The sequence below is a fragment of the Alexandromys fortis genome, unplaced genomic scaffold, assembly GCF_014885135.2.
Source record: "Alexandromys fortis isolate MF-2015 unplaced genomic scaffold, M_Fortis_MF-2015_v1.1 scaffold_112, whole genome shotgun sequence".
Taxonomy (NCBI): Eukaryota; Metazoa; Chordata; class Mammalia; order Rodentia; family Cricetidae; genus Alexandromys; species Alexandromys fortis.
This window is the reverse complement of record NW_026068013.1, coordinates 1,473,966-1,493,599: the sequence shown is the minus strand read 5'-3', so window position 1 is coordinate 1,493,599 and position 19,634 is coordinate 1,473,966. Positions and strand designations below refer to the sequence as shown.

The 19,634-nt window shown below is 42.5% G+C and overlaps 2 protein-coding genes across 2 annotated transcripts in view; one reads left to right on the top strand and one right to left on the bottom strand.

Moving 5' to 3' along the window:
• Window positions 1–19,634, top strand: part of Arhgap42 (Rho GTPase activating protein 42) — a 227,323-nt gene that overhangs the window by 44,975 nt on the left and 162,714 nt on the right. Inside the window, exon 2 of the mRNA XM_050162229.1 lies at window positions 12,485–12,580. Coding sequence (XP_050018186.1) covers window positions 12,485–12,580 — 96 coding nt within the window. The remainder of the gene's footprint in view (window positions 1–12,484; window positions 12,581–19,634) is intronic.
• Window positions 2,628–3,239, bottom strand: LOC126513718 (N-alpha-acetyltransferase 50-like). The gene has a single exon (XM_050162230.1). The coding sequence runs from the start codon at window positions 3,192–3,194 to the stop codon at window positions 2,688–2,690; it is 507 nt and encodes a 168-aa protein (XP_050018187.1). The 5' UTR covers window positions 3,195–3,239; the 3' UTR covers window positions 2,628–2,687.

Below are 19,634 nucleotides of genomic sequence, written 5' to 3'. Positions count from 1 at the left end.
CCTTAACTACAACAAACTTTGAATGATAGGATTTCTTGTTGAATTGTTTTCTCATGTTGGGTTCCTCTCCTGTGTAGCAAAATTTTCTTCAGGTCTCAGTGAGAATCTTAAAGTTAACCTACTAAATGAAAGGTCTTTCACTGAGCTGATTTTTCCAGAAAGTTCTTCCTTATATGACATTTTTGAAGATCTTTTGTTTTTCCACACAATTTTAAATTATTATTATTATTCTTTGTTGTTCATTGACTTGCTTTTGTGAAGCTCCAGGCCATCCAAGGCTACATAGTGAGACTCTATCAGAAAAACAAACAAGAAATAAGCCTGGGTCTTATCCCCAGTACAAGGGGAGTGGGAAAGGAGAGAGATGGGTAAAAAAACATGTGAGCGGCTGAGAGGATCGGCGGGTCAGAGGCACTAACTTCCAACTCTGACAACTTGTGTTACATTCCAAGAACACGTGGTAGAAAGGAAGAATAAATTCCTGAAAGTTGTCCCCTGACCTCCACTGCTATGTGTGTCAGGCTGGCTTGGAACTCAGAGCTCCGCTTACTTCTGCCTAGTGTATTCGGATTAAAAGTGCGTGCCATCATGTCCAGTAGAACCAGGTTTTTTTTTTTTTCTCAATTCAAACTTTATTATTTGTTCCTCCTCTTTAAATAACATGTACTTAATTGTTGTGAGGCAGCTATTCGGTATTCAATAATCACATTTAGGGATACATTCATAGGACTACTCAGATAGTCCAAGTGAAATGGTTATAGAAATAGAGGCAGTGTCATCTCAGAAAACTCTTATATATCAAAATCTATTTTGCTATCTGGAAGTTTACAAAATGGTTGACGTCTTCAAACTAATTATGCTGTCATTTATTTATGCCCTCTTCTCTTGGCAAGAGCAAGCTGAAGCTTATCCATCAAAGTAAAGGTGCTTAACACTAAACTTTTTTTCTGGGCTTAGATTTGGACTGTCTAGGAAATCAATACCCAAGAAACAAGCATGGTACTTCTACAATTTCACTACCCTATACATCCATCCATCCATTCATCAACCACACCCCGTATTTTTCTTGGCACTCAAGACTACTGAAGTCCACTTTATGTACTTTCACATTCTCAAATAAAAACTTAAAAGTGTTATAAAATGTGCATAAGCATCTTGTGAGATAATTTTACCATTTAACCTAATTGGAAATAAGACTTCCTTACCATAATTTTCCTAAGAGGAAGTATTAAACTTCCTTTTAAAGTTAAATGAAAGGAAACATACACTCTACACTGTTCTAAAGTCTAATGAGAACATTTCTTGAGCCACTGATGACTATTGACAATCTAAGAAATGCCATGTATCTTTGAGATGAGGAAAGTGTCCACATTACAATTCTCAACCCATTAGAACCACTCCCAATGTGCCTGAAAATGATCTGGACTTAACCAAACCTGTCAGTTGGAGGTCACAGTGATATATTTGTATTAACACTTTATACTTCTATTGTTTCAAGAATAGAAGGAATTTGTTTTGATTCCTCTTATTCCAAATCTTTAAACTCAACATTATAGGCACAGAGTGTAAGCAAATCTGGGATGTTCTTCAACAGATAAGCAATAACATAACAATGTTATTTTCAAAAATACTGTCTAGAAATTCTTTCATATATTATCAATGCTCAATGGTCACACTTAACAATCTGTATTAGTTGATATTAAATACACTTAAAATGTTACAAGTCCATCTAAACTTTTTATGTAATTTTGTATGTCCAAGAGAAAACACTTGCTTCAGGTTTATTTAGGGGTATTGGCTTATAAGGACATAACTCCATGTATAAGGTTACACTATTATTGGGCTTACTGAAAAAGAGAAGAAAACCAATTATAACAATTTTCTTTAGGTCAGTTAAAGGCCATATTTCTAGCTGGGATATTAAAACAGTTCATTTCACCAGCCCATACTCTACAAGTTAATGCCTCTAGTAAAAAGATTAACAGCAGGAAGGAAGGAAAAAAAAACCAAAACAAAGAACATCTGCTAATAAGCAACCCACTCATCAGCTAAGTAGCAGTTTAACTGAAATACTTTGATCAAAGTCTAATATTACCTACACAAACTGCCCCACCAATCAGCAAATAGAAAGAAAAACTGCTTTTAAACCTAAATAAGCTTAGTATTTTCTCACAAGGATAACAATGGTCCAACTCCTGAGAGTGCTTAAAGGACGAAAGGTAGAGTGAAGGCAATGTCAGGGATTAGCATCCCACAGATAGTCTTTAAAACTCAAAGTACCACAAATACACTAGCTTGTCTATGAATTAGAGAAGATATTGCTGCTGTTTCTTTTTGTCTTTTGAAATAAACAATATTGTAGGCTCTGCCCTTCAATGTGAAAGCAGGATGTTAAAAAAATAGCTAAAAATTGAAATCATCTGACTCCAGTTTTGGGGACATCTTAACTGTGAAAGGATACAGACCTATCTTCTCCTGCCTTCAACCTAACCACCTCACAAAAATAAGAGAACTAAAACAATCCAAACATGATCATTTTTAAGAGTTCTTGAAAGTATTAAAAACTTTAAGAGGAGAGAAAGGAAGAATGACAAGGGAGGAAAGCTGAAGAAAAGGGGGAGGGGAAATCAATGGGTCTTTCTTTATTTGGCGACAAGCAAGTGCAAGAAAGTTCATTTGTAATTTGTTCAGTTGTCTGTCTTTTGTGTCTCTGCACTCTGACCAGATGGGACTTTGAGGTTTTTCTGAAGCACATGAGCATCTGCAGGTTCTATCCTCTTATAGTAGTTCTTCTTTGTCTCAATAATCTCAAAGCCAAACTTCCTGTAGAAGTCAATCGCTGACTCATTGCTGATCTGGACATGCAGATAGATGTTGTCAAAAGTGCCATCTTTCTCACAGATGTTTAGGACATGATTTAGCATTTTAGTTCCTATTCCTAGTCTTCGGTAAGGTGCAAGGCATCCTAGTGTCATGATGTAAAGTCTCTTTTGATTCTGTGAATGATCCACCCTACAGCACACCGCACCTACAGCTATATCATTGAAATATGCAAGTTTTGCTAGCTCGCCAACCTCTAGCACATCCTTGTAGAATTTATCATTATAGCTGACTGGAAAGATGACCTGGTTCAATCTCTTCAACTGTTTAATATTGTGTGGTGTCACATCCCCCAATTCGATCCGGCCTTTCATCTTCCCCGCTTGCTGAGGCCGTCGTTACAGCCGCGACCAACGCCGTCGTCCTCGCCGCCTGGAGCACTCCGCGCCCTGCGCTCAGGCCACTCGACCCCACATGCCGGCCTCTCGGCGGAGGGAAAGGGCGCCGAAGAGGCCACGGAAGGCAAGCCGGGCCCCGAAGCTCCGGGGAGACGCGGGAAGGTCCGCCGCCGCGCTGCTGCCGCCGCTCCGCCACACGTGCACACGGGACACTCGGCTCCCGCCCGCAGCTGCCGCCAGCCAGACCCGCCGCCGTGCTGTGACCTTTCACCCCCAGAACCAGGGTTTTATGCAAACTAGACACCTGAGCTGTAGCCTCAGGCCATTTCACAACCCACTGAAGTTATTAGTAAAGACTAACAAAATGTCTCAGTGGGTTAAGGTGCTTGCTGCCAAGCCTGAAGTTCTATGTCTTAGACCCATATAATGAATATTGACGTCAACCACCTTTCTTTGGCAAGTTGTCCTCTGACCTTCACATATGTGCCATGGTGTGAACTTGCATGCACTGATGCCTCCTTCCCTAAGCATACACATAATAAAAAACAAACTTAAAAAATGTAAAAACAGAATGGTAAAGCCTATACTTGTATTTAAACCACCACAATTAAGGAAATACTCACAACTTATAAAGAAAAGTGTTTTTTTTTTCTTATCATCTCTTCCACTAACTAAAGTCTTAAGTTAATTTGTTCCCCTTTGATCATGCAGTTGTAAGCAATTCTAATGGGAACTAACTCTGAGTTTAAATTTAGCGACTGGGGCTGCAGCTTGGGAGTAGAGCACTGGATTATAACATACTATGGCCCAGGTTTTATACCCAGCACCACCTAAAAACATTCTCTTCATAACATGAGAAATATGAACTGGTGGTTGGTTGGGGAGGTCCTTCTTTCTATGTGTTGCTTTTATTGGTTAATGAATAAAGAAACTGCTTTGAGCCTATAGCAGGGTAGAACTTAGGTAGGTGGGGAAGATGGAACTGAATGCTGGGAGAAAGAAGGGAAGAGTGAGGGAGAAGTCATGGAGCTGCCATCAGAAATAGACGTGGGAAACTTTGCTAGTTGGTCACAACCTCGTGGTGATGCACAGATTAATGGAGATGTGTCGGAGCCCATATGGGTCCAACACAGATTCTCTAACTAGACTGGAACGGAGTCGCGAGGAATAATCAGACACAGCTTACACGGTCATCATGGAAAAGGCCAGCCGCCTCCTTTATTGTCCAAACATCTTATATACCCTCACCAAATGAGCGGGAACACACCAAGACTGTTGCCTAGGCAACCAGGTGCCTGGGCTCTCGTCAAGTATGCATCTAGCAGTCAGGTAGGCCCTGAATTAGCATCTCTATAAGATAACCTTCAAATTGCATAAGGAAAGAAACCCCAAACATCCTGACCAGTTTCAGTCAACACCTCTTCTCAGGTAATTCACACTTTAACAAAGGAAGCTAGGAGCAAGGCATCCTGGCTTTTGTTAAGGGCAGACAGCTTGTCTGAGCTATGTATTCAGCTCAAACCGGGGCAATGGCTTTTGTGGCATATCGGAATATGCACCCACAGAGATGGGTTAAATTAAGATGTAAGAGTTAGCCAATGAGAAGCTAGAGCTAATGGGCCAAGCTGTGATGTAATTAATACAGTTTGTGTGATTTTTTTTTTTCGAGGCTAAGTGGCTGGGAACCAACAAGCAATCTCCTTACAACATGTGGTTGTTACCCACTGGGCAGAATGTCAGAAGTGAAGGGCGGGCAGTGCTAGCTCTGTGGACGTTAGTTGGTTATGGGACCCTCAGTGATGGTGTCAGTTGGGCCAAAGACAGATGTCCCAAGTCCTCACTCATACTGGATCTGTGCTTTTTCTTTTTTCAGAGACAGGGTGTCTCTATGTAGTTCTGGCCAGCCTTTAATTGACAGGTCTGCCTGCCCCTTCCTCCTGTGTGCTAACATTAAAGGTGTGCACAAGCATGCCAGACTTGTTTGTAACTGTGAGACACTGAAAGGGAAAGGAGACTGTTGAATCCAAGTATGATGAGAAAGACAAAGTCCACGACTGTCCTATTGAAGTGGGCTGTATTTTAGAGATGGACCTGGAACTGGCCAGCCACTGTCACCGTAAAGCAGGATTTTAGAGAGCAGCCATTACTGCCTTTGAGGTCCCTTTTATGAGGGAGAAATAAAAGATCATCAGCCATAAGTGTGTTCTCATGGGCGAGAGAATTGGCTGGTAAAGACTGTTAGAGAAACACAGCGAGGAAGACAAGGATATAATCAGGTAAATGGGGTCACATGTTTTGCAGGAAACCTCAGATTTAAGAAAAATTAACTTATATAGAACACAATGGGCTTCTTATTTTTAAGACAAGTTGTTCCCATTTTGGCTCATAAAACTAATTCTAGATTATTCTATAGTTGATGTTTATGAGATATTTTAATCTCTCATAACTTTTTTTGAGGTTTTATTTATTTTTATCATATGTGTATGTGTTTTTCCCAATGTCTGTGTATATGCTATGCAGTGCCCATAAAGGCCAGAGGAGGGCGTTGGAGCCTCTGGAGCTGGAGGGTGTGGGAGTCAAACCTGGCTCTTCAGTAAGAGCAACTGTTCTTAAGTGTTGAGCAATTTCTACAGTCATCGTTTAATCTTTTTTTAAAAAAAATAAAAAACAACGAAAAACCCCAAAAGGCCCTGAATGTTCACTCATTCAGATTTGATAATCATTTTTAATTTTATTAAAACTTTAATTACATTTACTTATTTATGTGCATGTGTATGTCTCTCTGTGTGTATGTGTCTGTGTGTCTGTATGTGTTAGGGGCAAGGAGCCACATTCATGCAGCAATCAATTCTCTCATGTTTCTGGTCGTGATTGATGGCAGCTGCCTTTACCCACAAACCATCATTTCTTAGGATCACTCTTTGCTAAGGCAATGTTGAGATTTTACCTTAGTGGGTAAACTATCTGTCTGACTGTCAAAAAAAAAAAAAAAAAAAAAAAAAAAAAAAAAAAACTCTTTCTTGTAGCCAGGCAGTGGTGGTGCACGCCTTCAATCCCAGCACTAGGGAGGCAGAGGCAGGCGGATCTCTGTGAGTTCGAGGCCAACCTGGTCTACAAGACCAGGGACAGGCTCCAAAACTACATAGAAACCCTGTCTCTAAAAACCAGAACAGCACAAGCAGCATTGGTATAACTTCCATCTCATGGGGGAGGTGGAATCTATTTTCATTAAAAGGGGGATGGGACAAAAGGAGTCTGGGATACAAAGTGAGTCACTGTCTGGAATAAAAACCAAAACAACTACAGAGGAAAGATGATACACTTCTATAGCACAGACGACAACAGTTTAGTATTTGCAGGGAAACTGAAATAGCCAAGCCATGCTTCAACAATAAATACCTTTGTATAATAGCAGGAAGGGTTGGGTGGAGAGAGGAAATAAATGGTAAGAGTTGACAATAGTCTGGTGAGAGACTAAAGAAAGGTGACACATAATCCCTTGTGAGTCTTGATCTTGAGTAGAAAGATGTGTTAGGCACTCCGGAGAAAAGCAGCCACACGTGTGGAGGCCTAGGGATGCACTTACAGTCAGTGTGCTTGTCAAGCATGCACGAAGTCCTGGGTTCCACACCCAGCACGTCAAACCTGGTGTGGTGTTGCACACCTACAGTCCCATCACTCACGAGTTCAGGGTTCTTCTTGACTTCACCTTCAGTCTGAGTCCAGCATGGGCTACATAAGATCCTGTCTCTAATAGAAAGAGAATGGTGATGAAATCAAGACGAGAGCCAGAGGAACTGCAGTCTCCCACAGACCTTCACTCCTTCAAGTATTTTCCCCAGGGAAGGAGGTGGGTGGTTTATTTTGTCTTTTGAGCAATCCATTTTTAACTTAGGTTGTAGCAATAGTGAAATCTTTGGGGTTTTTCATTTTTAATTCCTATGGAATTTGTGGTTCCATAGACATTGTGGATAAAATCTGGGCAAGTATTGGGTTTCTGTTGTTGTTATTTTTAGGCAGAAATCTTCTGGAATAGCTTCCCAAACACATATCATTCATGGGATTGCAGACTGTTTGGTCTTCCTGAGCAGCCCGCTCCACTGTTTATTGTTCCTGAAGCCCTCCTGAAGATAGTAACTGAATACCAGATTAAATGTGTTATGCTTACAATGAAAATATTTCATATTCTGGATTTGCTGTCATAATAAATAGGGATTTAATAGTTAATGTTTGTTGGGAGTGAGTATTTGTTCTGAACTAGAAACTGTGCTTAGCCAATTTCATATAATATCCACAGAAGTATTGCGTAAAGTCAGCGTCTTCCTTTTTTTACAAGAGAAACCTGGAATTTAGTGAAACTAAGTTCCTGTTTACAGAAGCACAGCAGTCAGTCCCCAGAGTGACATCCACGCTTGCTTGTCTCAATCTGTAACACAAGGAAACGAATCTTCCTAACTCAGGGTTCAGTTTCCTGTTCCGTAACATTTACAGAACAGGACGTCCCATCCATGTTAGAAACAGATGTTTTGACTTGTGTCACCTTTGAGAAAAATGGATGTCTCCTATGTGATATGGGTGTAGTGACGAAGAGCTGGAATGCTCATCTCTTAATGTGAGGCCATTCAGACATGGCTGTTGGGGTTTACCTTCTTTGATGTACTGAAAGTCCCTCTGTCCCAACCTAGTATGTGACAGATTTGTTTGGTGGCCTTGAGTAGCCTGCACTTCCTTGTATCTCCTGGGCAGTGTCAGGGCCACATGGTCCCTGCTACTTCTGTCTCTGGTGCTGTGTCTCCCTCAGCTTGTCCACTGCCATCAGGAACATCTCTCAAAGCCTGTAGGGAGAGACCATTCCTTGACTCAGTTTTACTTAAGCTCAAACCACATTTATTGAGTGACTAATAATCTCTGAGTTTTCTTCTGGGGTCTCCTTGAGGAAGATTTCTCTAAATTATGCAACAACCATTATTTTTTGACTTGTACATGAAATAGAAAGTTGCAGACTAAACAGGTAGAGACTTTTTTCAAGTGAAAGCCGTAGAAACCACAAGTCCCCATTGTGTTTCCCTTGGAATGTGCCACACCCAGCATGCTTTTCTTATGACTTTTCTCCATAGAACAGGCTGACACTTGTGATTTCAGAGGGAACACTAAAAACATCCCTGAGATGATTAAAACTGAAGCTTGCTTGCTGTACACCTGGCGTGGCCTGTTCTGAATGTGCAGGGTGTGACGTGGCCTGTCCAGTAGTGTGCAGAGTGACTTATGTTAAATTAAGGCTCCTGTTCCACTACCATGAGCATTTCAGCAATTTATCTACAGTGGGTTCTTTGTACTGGATTCCCTCTCTTTTTTCTTTTCTCGCCCTCCCTCTCCCCTCTGTTTTTCTCTCTCTTCCCTTCATCTTTCCCCATGTGTGTGTCATCACAAATGGACTAAGGTTAAAAAAAGAAAAGAAAAGAAAAGAAAAGAAAAGAAAGAGGAGCAAATATGTATGTATCCCCAAGGAGCTCTATCCCTCAGAGCCCACCCCCAATGACACACTTCCTCCCACAAGGCCCCACTACATAAACTTGTAAACTTCCACAATCTCCACGAATAGCACCACCAATGGGGGCAGGTTCAAATACAGGAGCCCTGGCAGATGGTATTTCTCATTCAGTGCACAACAGTAAAACATGGGAGCTTCTTGCAAGAGCATAGAGGGAGAGAAGGACATAAGCTGAGAGTTCGAGCTCTTTACCCAACTTCCAGCAATTTCTGCTTCCAACAAGCAAACCCTCACAAGACATTGTAACAGGTGCTGGTAGACCCGTGGGTGATGGGATTTCCTAACTTTATTACAGTGTTTAAAATGTGCTGGATGAGTGAGGTATAGACATACCTAAGATAAAATGGAAAATAGAGAAAGCATTACAAGAGCCACTGTGTATAAGTCCGTGAAGAAAGGATGAAAGTGTTGCGCTGGAAGAGACAGGGTGAGATTTTGGAGGACATGGAGGAGTCTCAAAGAAGGGACCATCTGACTCTAGAGTATGAACTAAGTCTATGTTTTTTTAAAAAAAATATTTATTTTTACTTTATATGCATTAGTGTTTTGTCTTCATGTATATCTGTGTGAAAGTGTCAGGTCTCCTGTAACTAGAATTATGGACAGCTGTGAGCTGCCATGTGGGTGTTGGGAATTGAACTGGGGTCCTCTGTAAGAGCAGTGTTCTTAACTGTTGAGCCATCTCTCCAGCCCCTAAGTATATATTCTAAGTGGATGAGATAACAGAACTACAAGACAGAAAATGGTTTATTTAAGATGGTGAAATATTTCTGCTGCCAGTGGATTTTGATAGGCATGATTAGGTTGGTCCACAGAAGCTATCCTTTAGAAGTTTTTGGACACAGACATTTGTTAGCCTTGCTGGTCTCTGGCTACGTTTCTCGAGTTCCTGTTCTTACTGACACCTGTGGAGTTCTCCCTGAGGAGGATGGACAGTACCTTCTGAGTGGCCACACTGTTCAGAGACTGCAGTGTGACAGGTGCTAGGAATGCTGGCTGGCTTCCCTGTGTTGCAGTTCTGGTCAAGCTCTGATGTTAGCCTGTGTGACCTCGGGGAACAGCCTCATCCTCCCTTCCCTTCCCTTCCCTTCCCTTCCCTTCCCTTCCCTTCCCTTCCCTTCCCTTCCCTTCCCTTCCCTTCCCTTCCCTTCCCTTCCCTTCCCTTCCCTTCCCTTCCCTGATTTATTTACTCCTTTTTAATTGAAGACGAGGTGCATGCACACAACAGCACATGTGTGGACATCAAAGGACAGCGCTCAGAGTTTGGCTCTCTCCTCCTATGTGTGGACTTCTTTACCCACTGAGCCACCTTGGTGGTCCATGCACACTCTTCCTGTAACTCTGGCTTTTCAAGTGTAAGATGGAAACACTGCTGTCTAATTCTCATGGCTGATTTGGAGTGAGTGCTTTGGAAGGTACCAACTGCTGCATCTGTTTTGTATAGTCCATAGGGTTAACTGTTCTAGAGAATTTATTCATCAACTCTGGTGCAGTTAGTTATATCCTTCCTACCTTCATTAGACTGTGCTCTCTGTACAGAAGCATCGATACATCTGCCCTGTTCTGACTTCTCTTGTTTGTTTTTTTGAGACAGAGTCTAACGTGTCCCAGACTGGACTGAAACTTGCTTCATAGCTGAGGCCGATCTCGAACCCCTGGTCTTCCTGCCTCCACCTGCCATTAGGGTGACAGGGTTGCGCCACCAGGCCTTTCTTTGTTTCTGTCCCTGTGTTCACATTCCTGCATACTGTCTGCTCTCCTCACGGGTGGCGTGAAATCTGGGAAGATGGCCCCTTGGCGTTCTGTTCGCACCTCATGCTGGAGAAGCTATATTTAGGAAGCATGGTTTCTAACAGTGGACTGACAAATTATATGTGCTCCCATAGAAATTTCTTACCTCTGCAGTTAACAAAGTCATAGTAAATCCAGTGATACAGATCTGGGAAGATGGCCCTTTGGAGTTCTGTTTGCACATAATCCTAGGGAAACACATTTGGGAAGCATGGTCTCTGACACTGGATGACAGATTATATGTGCTCCCATGCAAACATCTTACTTGTACAGTTAACAACGTTATAGTAAATCCAATGATGCTTCTAAAATATAGGTAGGCCTCTCCCCCTAAGTCTGTGTTGTGAAAGAGAAGCTATAATTAACATTTACTTGACGCTTTGTACTTTTCTTATGAAATGAGGTCTCAGTGTGTCATTACTGTTATCTCTTCATGGGTGGTACGGTTATTATTGTCGACGAAAGCCTAATGTCATGTCTTCCAAGTCAGATGCGAATGGCAAGATAGTCCATGTTTAACTCACAGGTAGGCAGGGAAAGAAGCAGTGTGCATGGTGCCCAAGCATGTTGACTGTCAGTGACATCACTCACTACAAATGAATGCAGCCTCTGCTCTCCTGCCTCTAAATGTAACTACTTTGGCTCCAGCTGGAATGGGTTCTCTGGTTGTCTTTAGACCCCTGTGTCTGGGTTAGATCCTCTGGATGACACGTTTCATATTCTCTCTTTTTGTTGGGCAAAAAACATGACAAGAAATGATGTGGGGATTTATGCAGAGGATAGGCGAGGTACTGTACATTAAAGGTCAGTGGGGGGTGGGGGTGTGCTAAAGAAGCTGACTATGTGCTGAGGTTGGGAATTTTTTGTCTCTTAGCAGAGTCCTTGCTAAGAGCAGGCTATAGAGACCCAGCAAGGAAGGGAACAGAGCTGGAGGACTCCAGTATAAATATGATGAGGGAACCAGCTTAGTCCCAGAGATTGGGTCAAATAAGTGGTTTAACATTGGTTTATAAATCATACAAGAATACTATTAAATAGAATACATAAGTCATCTAATCTGAGAAAAATACTATATATTTTCTTACTGTAAACATCTGTGGAGATTTGGCAGTAAAAGGTCAGCGTGGCTCTGAGAGATGAGAACATTACCATTTTGCTGATGTACTGTGAAGTTTGTTTTTAATTTCATTTGACACATTTGAGTGGAGTTTAAGGACCTGCCACTGCTGTTATAAATCCTTTGCAGATATTAATTCATTTAATTCTGAAAATGAGTCATTGTTATTCTGTTTTTGTGTAAAATAGCAGGAATCCAGGAGACAGGAGTTTAGCAAGTAGTGCTATGCTACATTTGCAAGCAAGTCGAGGGGCTTGACTTTCAATCCAGCAGCCAGGCTCAGAGCTAGAAATCATTCTCTTGGGCTGCATCCAAGGTTGCTGCTTCCCAAGGATTTGCAACTTTTGTAGGGACCGGGCTTGGATGGTGCTTTATTTTTCACCCCAGAAATAAAGAATTTCTTTTCTGACGTTAGACTCTGACTCTTGTTTGGATTGAAGTCTGGATGGGAGTGCATTACTTGGTCTTTTTTGTGAACAGCCTCTTGGGTCATCTTTCCTCTTCCGCGTCTAAGCCAGTACTCCATGGGGGAAAGCATGATCCTACCTTTTTCAGAGTGTGCAGGGAGCTCTTCCTAACCACCACTCAGCCTCTCCCCACCCCCACATTCCTTGATCCAGGCTTCTAGATCGTTTACTGGCCCCACTCTCTCCTTGAAGGGTCAAAGGCCCTGTTAGCAGGGCAGTTCCAGACTTTAAAGCATGTAGTTATCAAATTTTGCTTCAATTTGCCAAACTCTTATTTTAAAACTGTCTTTCCCGGGATTTCCTGTGGCTCTTTTCCTCATGGTGGTTCTCTTCACTGCAGATCTATCCATGGCTGTCCAGAAGTTCTCCCAGTCTTTGCAAGACTTCCAGTTTGAATGTATTGGAGATGCGGAAACCGATGACGAAATCAGTATTGGTGAGTACTGTAGCCCACGAGCTTGACCACAGGTAGTGATCTCATTGGAATCACACAGGTATCACACATATCTAAATAATAAACACCTACAATAGCCTCTGGCTTTAATAAAACTGAAGGTATGATTTTGGGTTTCTGTAAAAATATTACAAATTGTTTCTAAATTGACCGGCTTTCTTCATTGGGAAATTACTTTACTCATTCCAACTCAGATCAGCTCTTTGGAAAAATACAGATAACAATTTTTGTGGGCCTTCAAATACAGACTGGGCGTGTACTCAATATATCTAGTAGAGGATTTAAGCAATACTCTTTTTTTTTTCTCTAGTTAATAGTTAATTCTTTCCTAACACTAGGATTTGTTTCAAAAGGAAACAATCCACATTTAGTCATGATGTGTTGAACTAATGTTCTAACAGATTACGACTCAACAAGTTTCAGGCCGGAAGTATTTTTCATTTGTGGAAAATTTTTGAGACTGGGTCTCATGTATCCCAGATTTCCCTCAACTACTAAGTAGCAAAGGTGACTTAAATTTCCAGTCTTCCTGCAGTTTATATCTTTTGGGTAGTCCAAGCGAATGTGTGTGCCTAGTTTGCATATTACTGGGATGAAACCCAGGGCTTCAGTGCATGCAAAGCAAGCTGCTGCTTACTTAGTGAGCTATATGCTTAGGAGTGTGAGCTTCTCTGAGACGGGAGTGTAAACATGGCTGCTGTCTGGATTTGTGGGTTACAAAATGTGTTGCTTGTGCCTACTGGGGAGTCTGAAGGAAGTGGGAAGAGCCCTGCTTGCTACGTGAGCATCAGACATGTTCCCTTCCTCTGCCATCCTTCAGATGAGTGGGAAAGATCATGGCTGCTCAGCTGCCACTGTCATCTGGAACTGTAGTGCCATGTTGCTTGTCCCAGTGTTGGACACTGGAGACCCTAGCCTAGGTCTTCTGTGTGCTTAGCGGATGTTGTTCTGCTTGCTTGACATTTGCATCGTAAACATATATGGCTCCCGACACAGCCAGATAAAACCCAAATTATATTGCTAAGATAGTAAGACATCAGCATCATTATTTAGAAAAATAATACTTAAGTAATCGTGTTATTTTTTACTTAGTTATAAAGTAAAACTCTGTGCAGGTAAAAGTCAGGCCCCTTTCTGTAAGTCTGAGCATTTGATGTGGGCTTACCTCTGGAGTCAGTCTTTTGGAGATATGACTTAAGAAGCCTTTCATTTTTTTCTGTGTGTTGCTAATAAAGTGAAGCAGATAATTGGTATTCTCTTTGCAGGGGATTACGCAAATATTTCTTTGTTTTTATAAGTCATCATTTTTAATAGTTTGGTGACTTTATTCCATCAGGTTCATACACATGAATTTATGGAAATTATAAAGCAGCGTCTGGAGCACATCCAGGTTGTTCCAGATTGATCTTTCACCTACGACTGCTAAGAATGCAGGTACCAGCTATCTGTAGCGTCTCTAACTGTCCAGTGAGCTTTTGATGTAAAGTTTCTCTTGAAGTCACACTTGAAGAATGTGGGAGTTGTAGAGCAGGGGTTTTAGCCATGATGCTCTGCCGCCTTCCAAGAGGGCTGTAGGTAATTTCCCAGGCTTGTGGGAAACTTGATCTCTCATCTGTTTGACTCTTTCCAGCTTAATTAAAGGAGCATTGTGATGTTCTGCTTGCTTGTAGATTAGATTTGACAGGTGTGCAGTATTGACTAGTGGGTGAAGGCTTACTGTAAGCTGCCAGTGCTAACTGCATTCTAATGTTTAAGGGCTTTGTGGGATGAGAGAGTAGATTAGAGATGAGGTGATGGTTAATTAAGGGGTAAATGTTGCTTGCTAATTTTACATCAAGAGATATAATAGTCAGGGTTCTCTAGAGTCACAGAACTATATATAAACACAATACTATATATATACATAAATATACATATCTACAGTTTTGTGTTTATATATATTTATAATCATAACACTATACATAACTATAAGGGAATTTTTGGAATGACTTACAGGCTGCAGTCCATCTAATCCAAGAGTGGCTAGCTGTGAATGGAACGTTCAAGAATCTAGTAGTTGCTCAGTCCATGAGGCTGGTGTCTCAGCCTGTCTTCTGTATATGCTGGAATCCCAAAGAAGTAGGCACCAATGCCAGTGAAGGAATGAATGTGCCTACAAGGTTGAGGGCAGGCAGGTGGAGAACAAACAAAATCTTCCTTCTTCCATGTCCTTTCATACAGGCTTTTAGCAGAAGCTGTGGCCCAAATTAAAGGTGTGTCTTCCCACCTCAAAATCTAGATTAAAGGTGTCTGTAATTTTGCCTCAAGGTCTGGATCAAAAGTCTATGTCTTCCAGCCTCAAGGACTGGATCATAAGTGTGCCCTCCATTTCTGGACTGTAGTCATTCTAGATACAGTCAGGTTGACAACCAAGAACAGCCATCACAAGAGATTTAAGGGCTACGTGCTAGCTACTTTATTCATCTTTGTATGTTTGTGCTGCTGAAGATGGAACCCAGGAATTCCCCTATACTAGGCAAGTATTCTACCGCTGAACTACAGTCCCAGTCTTAAGCAAAATGTTTTCTTTTATGCAGAATTTTTTCTATAACCACTTACGTAAAAATATAGTAAACTCATTTTTGTTAATCACCCAACATTTATATCTTGTAACCCAGCCTCCAAATTCAGTATAAGGACATCAAAATAAATTCTGTGGGTACTAGAAAACTTTGACTAATCTCTCCTAACATGAGAATTGTGAAGTTATCCCAGTCTGTTTGCATGGACAGGGTGTAATAGTCTGTCCTGTCCCTTTAAGAGACAAGCCCCATCCACTCCCTCCCCACCCACCACCACAGAGGCAGGCAGATCTTCCTTCCTACCTGTAGCCTGAGCTTTCCTTTTCCTTCTCTCTCCCAAAGGGGTAGCTGCTGTCTGTGGCTCCGCTCCTCTCACCACCTCTCTTGGTCGCTCACCCTGCCTAGGCTCCCAGCCTGGAACTTACTGCTCCTAGTGGCTTGCCATTGTCTCGTGCCTACTGCCCACTTGGGGAACAGCACCGTTTTATTTTATTTTATTTTTTTTTTTGCCAAGTATGAGGCTGCTGGGGTGGACAGCAGAATATCCTTGCACAGTTATTCAGGGTAAGGTGCAGCATGTCATGTCCTAACCCTACCTGTAGAAGCCCAGTTTGAGTTTCGGCTTTATTTACTCAGTTCAGTGACACAATGACAGAGCTTTATGTGTGGTGCATGCCTTTGATTCCAGCACTTGACAGGAGGGCAGAGGCTTGAGGTCAGTCTTGTCTACATAGTGAGTTCCAGGACAGTCGGAGCTACATAGTGAGACCCTGTCTCAAAATAAATTAACAAAACAAAATGAAAAACAAAAACAGAGAGAGAGGGAGAGAGAGAGAGAGAGAGAGAGAGAGAGAGAGAGAGAGAGAGAGAGAGGAGAGAGGGAGGAGGGAGGATTATCCCAGCATTGATGAATGGCCAAGACAGCCTCAGCCAAAATAGCCTTGAGATTTACCTGGCCTGGCTGTAAAGCCTGATGATTTAAGAACAACACCAGAGAGGATCTCTCCTAAGCAAAGAGCCTGAGTGCAGAGTGAGGTGTGAAGTCAGGGGCAGGCTTTGGGTGTGTAAAGATGGTGGTGAGCACAGGACACACGATGATAGGTGAGGGGCAAGGTTCTCATGTGCTGGTGGTGGAGGAGAGAGGTACAGGCCTTGAGTGAGGAAAAGATTGTGGTTTTACCATGGCAGCTTAGCTACTTAGTTTGTGGAGGCTGTTCTGGGGAGACTGTTCAGGGAGGAGGCCAGTGTCCAGCCCGTAAATCTTTCCCCCTCTTCAGCTCTTCTTTTCTACCTACACTCATAGCCTTTTGACCTTTTTTGTTTGTTTGTTTTGTTGCTGTTTTGCCAGTGATACTTGGTTTGAAACAAAACAAATTACTCATCCAGGATCCAGTAGAGAATTCTTGGGGGAGGGCACTCCCGTGCTTACATCCCAAATAGAGAATTCTATTCTGCACACCCCTTCCCAGTCAAGCACTGCTAGGAGCCATTGCTTCTCTTCTTCAAGGATAGATGAGCTGTGGGTTTTTGCGTGCACACACTGGCCTGCCTGTTGCTTATAGCACTGGATGAGTGGAAGTAGCTTGCTGAGTTTAGCCAAATTCCTGTCCAGTTGGGCTTGAATTGCTTGCTTTGTGTACCACTTAGGGGTTCTGAGCTAAGAAGACCGAGTTAGGAATCTGAAAGGTAGAAATAAATGATAGTGGTGGAAGGTGTCAGCCTTTCTCTTACGTGATGTATTTATAGGGAAAATTAGAAGAAAATACACAATTATTTTGCTATGATCTATTACTATGCAGTAATATTTTTCCAATACAAAAGCATAGTATTGCACTGGTATTCCTGGTGCCCACATATGCTGGGATTGTCCAGGTTCCAACAGGAGTTATATGCACACCTTAAGACTAGTGAGAAGAAAAGGATTTGCATATGGCAAGCAATCTTATTCTATCAAAAACTATTTACAGTCATTCAATTTAGATATTTGAAAAGTCAAAGATGCTACTGTGAGCCTACCTGCAAGACAGGGTCTTACAAGGTTAGCTAAGCTCTTAAGAGTGTAGGGTAATGAAGGCTGTGCATCTTCATATATTACTCTAGAATTTAGTCCTTTTATACCAAAGGTGGAACTTGCGAGTTATTTTGATTTGTTCTTCTATTTAATGACTATAATTTGCAATAAATTTTTAATATATTAGGGCATGTGACACATGTATGTGTTTGCATATTTGAGTGTTGGGGTATGTGTGTATGTGTGTGTGTGTGTGTGTGTGTGCACGTACATGTTCAGACCATCCTGTATATATGGAGGTCAGAAGATAAGCTCAGTGTTGGTCCCAGTCATCAGCATGTTTGAGAGGGTTTCCGTCATTGTTCATGGCTGACCATTGCAGGCAGCTTCCAAGGAGCCTCCCAGTCTCTGCTTCTCATCTCACCACAGTTCCAGGATCATGTGTGTACTGCCAAGATGAGCTTTTACAGTGGACCCTGCTTCTTTAATCTCAGGTCCTCACTCTTGAATGTCAAGTGTTCTACCCACAGAGCCATCTTCCCAACCCTTGAAATAATCCCTACGCCCAAGACTTACCAAAAAAAGAGAGTCTAGACTTTAAAGAAATTCAAATACTTTTAATCAAGCCAACCTGGTGCCAGTACAGTGTTAGACCTTAATCCAAGGCCAAGTTTCTTTGTTCTGAGCAGTGCTGGAAGTCATCTGGCTGTGCATGTGCTGTGTGCAGAAACAGCTTAGGTAGGGATGCAGTGCTGCTAGGGAGACTATGCAGTGTGCAGAACCAGCTTAGGTAGGGATGCAGTGCTACTAGGGAGACTATGCAGTATGCAGAAACAGCTTAGGTAGGGACGCAATGCTGCTAGGGAGACTATGCAGTGTGCAGAACCAGCTTAGGTAGGGATGCAGTGCTGCTAGGGAGACTGCAGTGTGCAGAACCAGCTTAGGTAGGGATGCAATGCTGCTAGGGAGACTATGCAGTGTGCAGAACCAGCTTAGGTAGGGATGCAATGCTGCTAGGGAGACTATGCAGTGTGCAGAACCAGCTTAGGTAGGGATGCAGTGCTGCTAGGGAGAATCTCGGGAGACTCTTGAGAAAGTCTGTGAAGATAGGACATTTGTATTCAGGAGATTAAAACATTTACCCAGAAGGAGAGTCAGTTTGCTAGTAAATATTTCAAGTGAAGACTTCCTTCATTTAGACACACCTAAACAGAACATTCTTGTCCTAGAGATAGATAGGTAAGACGTAGTCACCTGCCAACTGAGGTGAGCGTGCCAAACCCTCTAGTGGAGAAAGGAGCCGCCCCATTGGGTGGTTCAGAGTAAAGTGTGTGTTGTTATGACCGTCTAGCTATTTCTGATCTGACTAGTATGTTCCTGTCCCAGTGTTTAACTCTGTTTTGGAAGCAAATGTGTGCTCATAGTAATGAGGGTTGTTACCGTCTCCTACTTCCTACTTACCTCCTGAGTCATTTCGGTGGCCCTGCTTTTGTTCGAGACAGGGTCTCATGTAGTCCAGTCTAGCCAATGAACTTGCTATGTGCCTAAGAATGATCTTGAGTCCAGATCTGCCTGCCTTCACCTCCATAGTGTTGGGATTACAAGTGTGTGCCACCATGCCTGGCTTCGTGGGCGTGCTTGAGTCAACATCGCTTTGTCCAAGTGTAAATATGTGTTCTTTGATTATCTCTTTGGTGCTGAGGGCCTGTGTGCTACAGCAATGAAGTAATGACACACAGTTTTTTTGTTTGTTTGTTTGTTTTGTTTTTTCGAGAACAGGGTTTCTCTGTAGCTTTGGAGCCTGTCCTGGAACTCCCTTTGTAGACCAGGCTGGCCTCGAACTCACAGAGATCTCCCTGCCTCTGCCTCCCGAGTGCTGGGATTAAAGGCGTACGCCACCACTGCCTGGCCATGACACACACTTTAGAGCCTGATCACTGGAGACCGGTCTGAGGGTGTCACTGAAGACATGGCCTCGGTGAGGCAGGTGGAAAAGCTTCTGTTTCCTTGGGCTTTAACAGGGCGGAAGGTTGGACCAGCAGTTTGCTCTGTGTTATGGGGGAATTTTTGGATAAGGTAGAAACAGAGATGGAAAAGATGCATTTTATGAAAACAGGTGTGTCCTGCAGAGTTGGCCCAGCAGTTAAAATGCTTGCTACACAAACAAAAATACCAGAGTTCCAATATCCAAAACTCACAAAAATACCAGGCTTAAACTTCCAGCCTCTAAAGGTGCAGAGGATCCCCAGAGGAACCTGGCTGGGGAGACTCACCGTATCATATCACAAGCCCTGGGGTCAACTGAGAGACCTACAGAGTGTGAGTGTCAGAGGAGCATGCCTAACATTCACCTCCAGCTTCCACATACAGGTGAACACACATGCGTGAGCATTTGCCTGTACACACAGGCACAAAGAATAAGAGTAAACCCAACTCATCTGTTATAAATCCGGAATCACTTCTG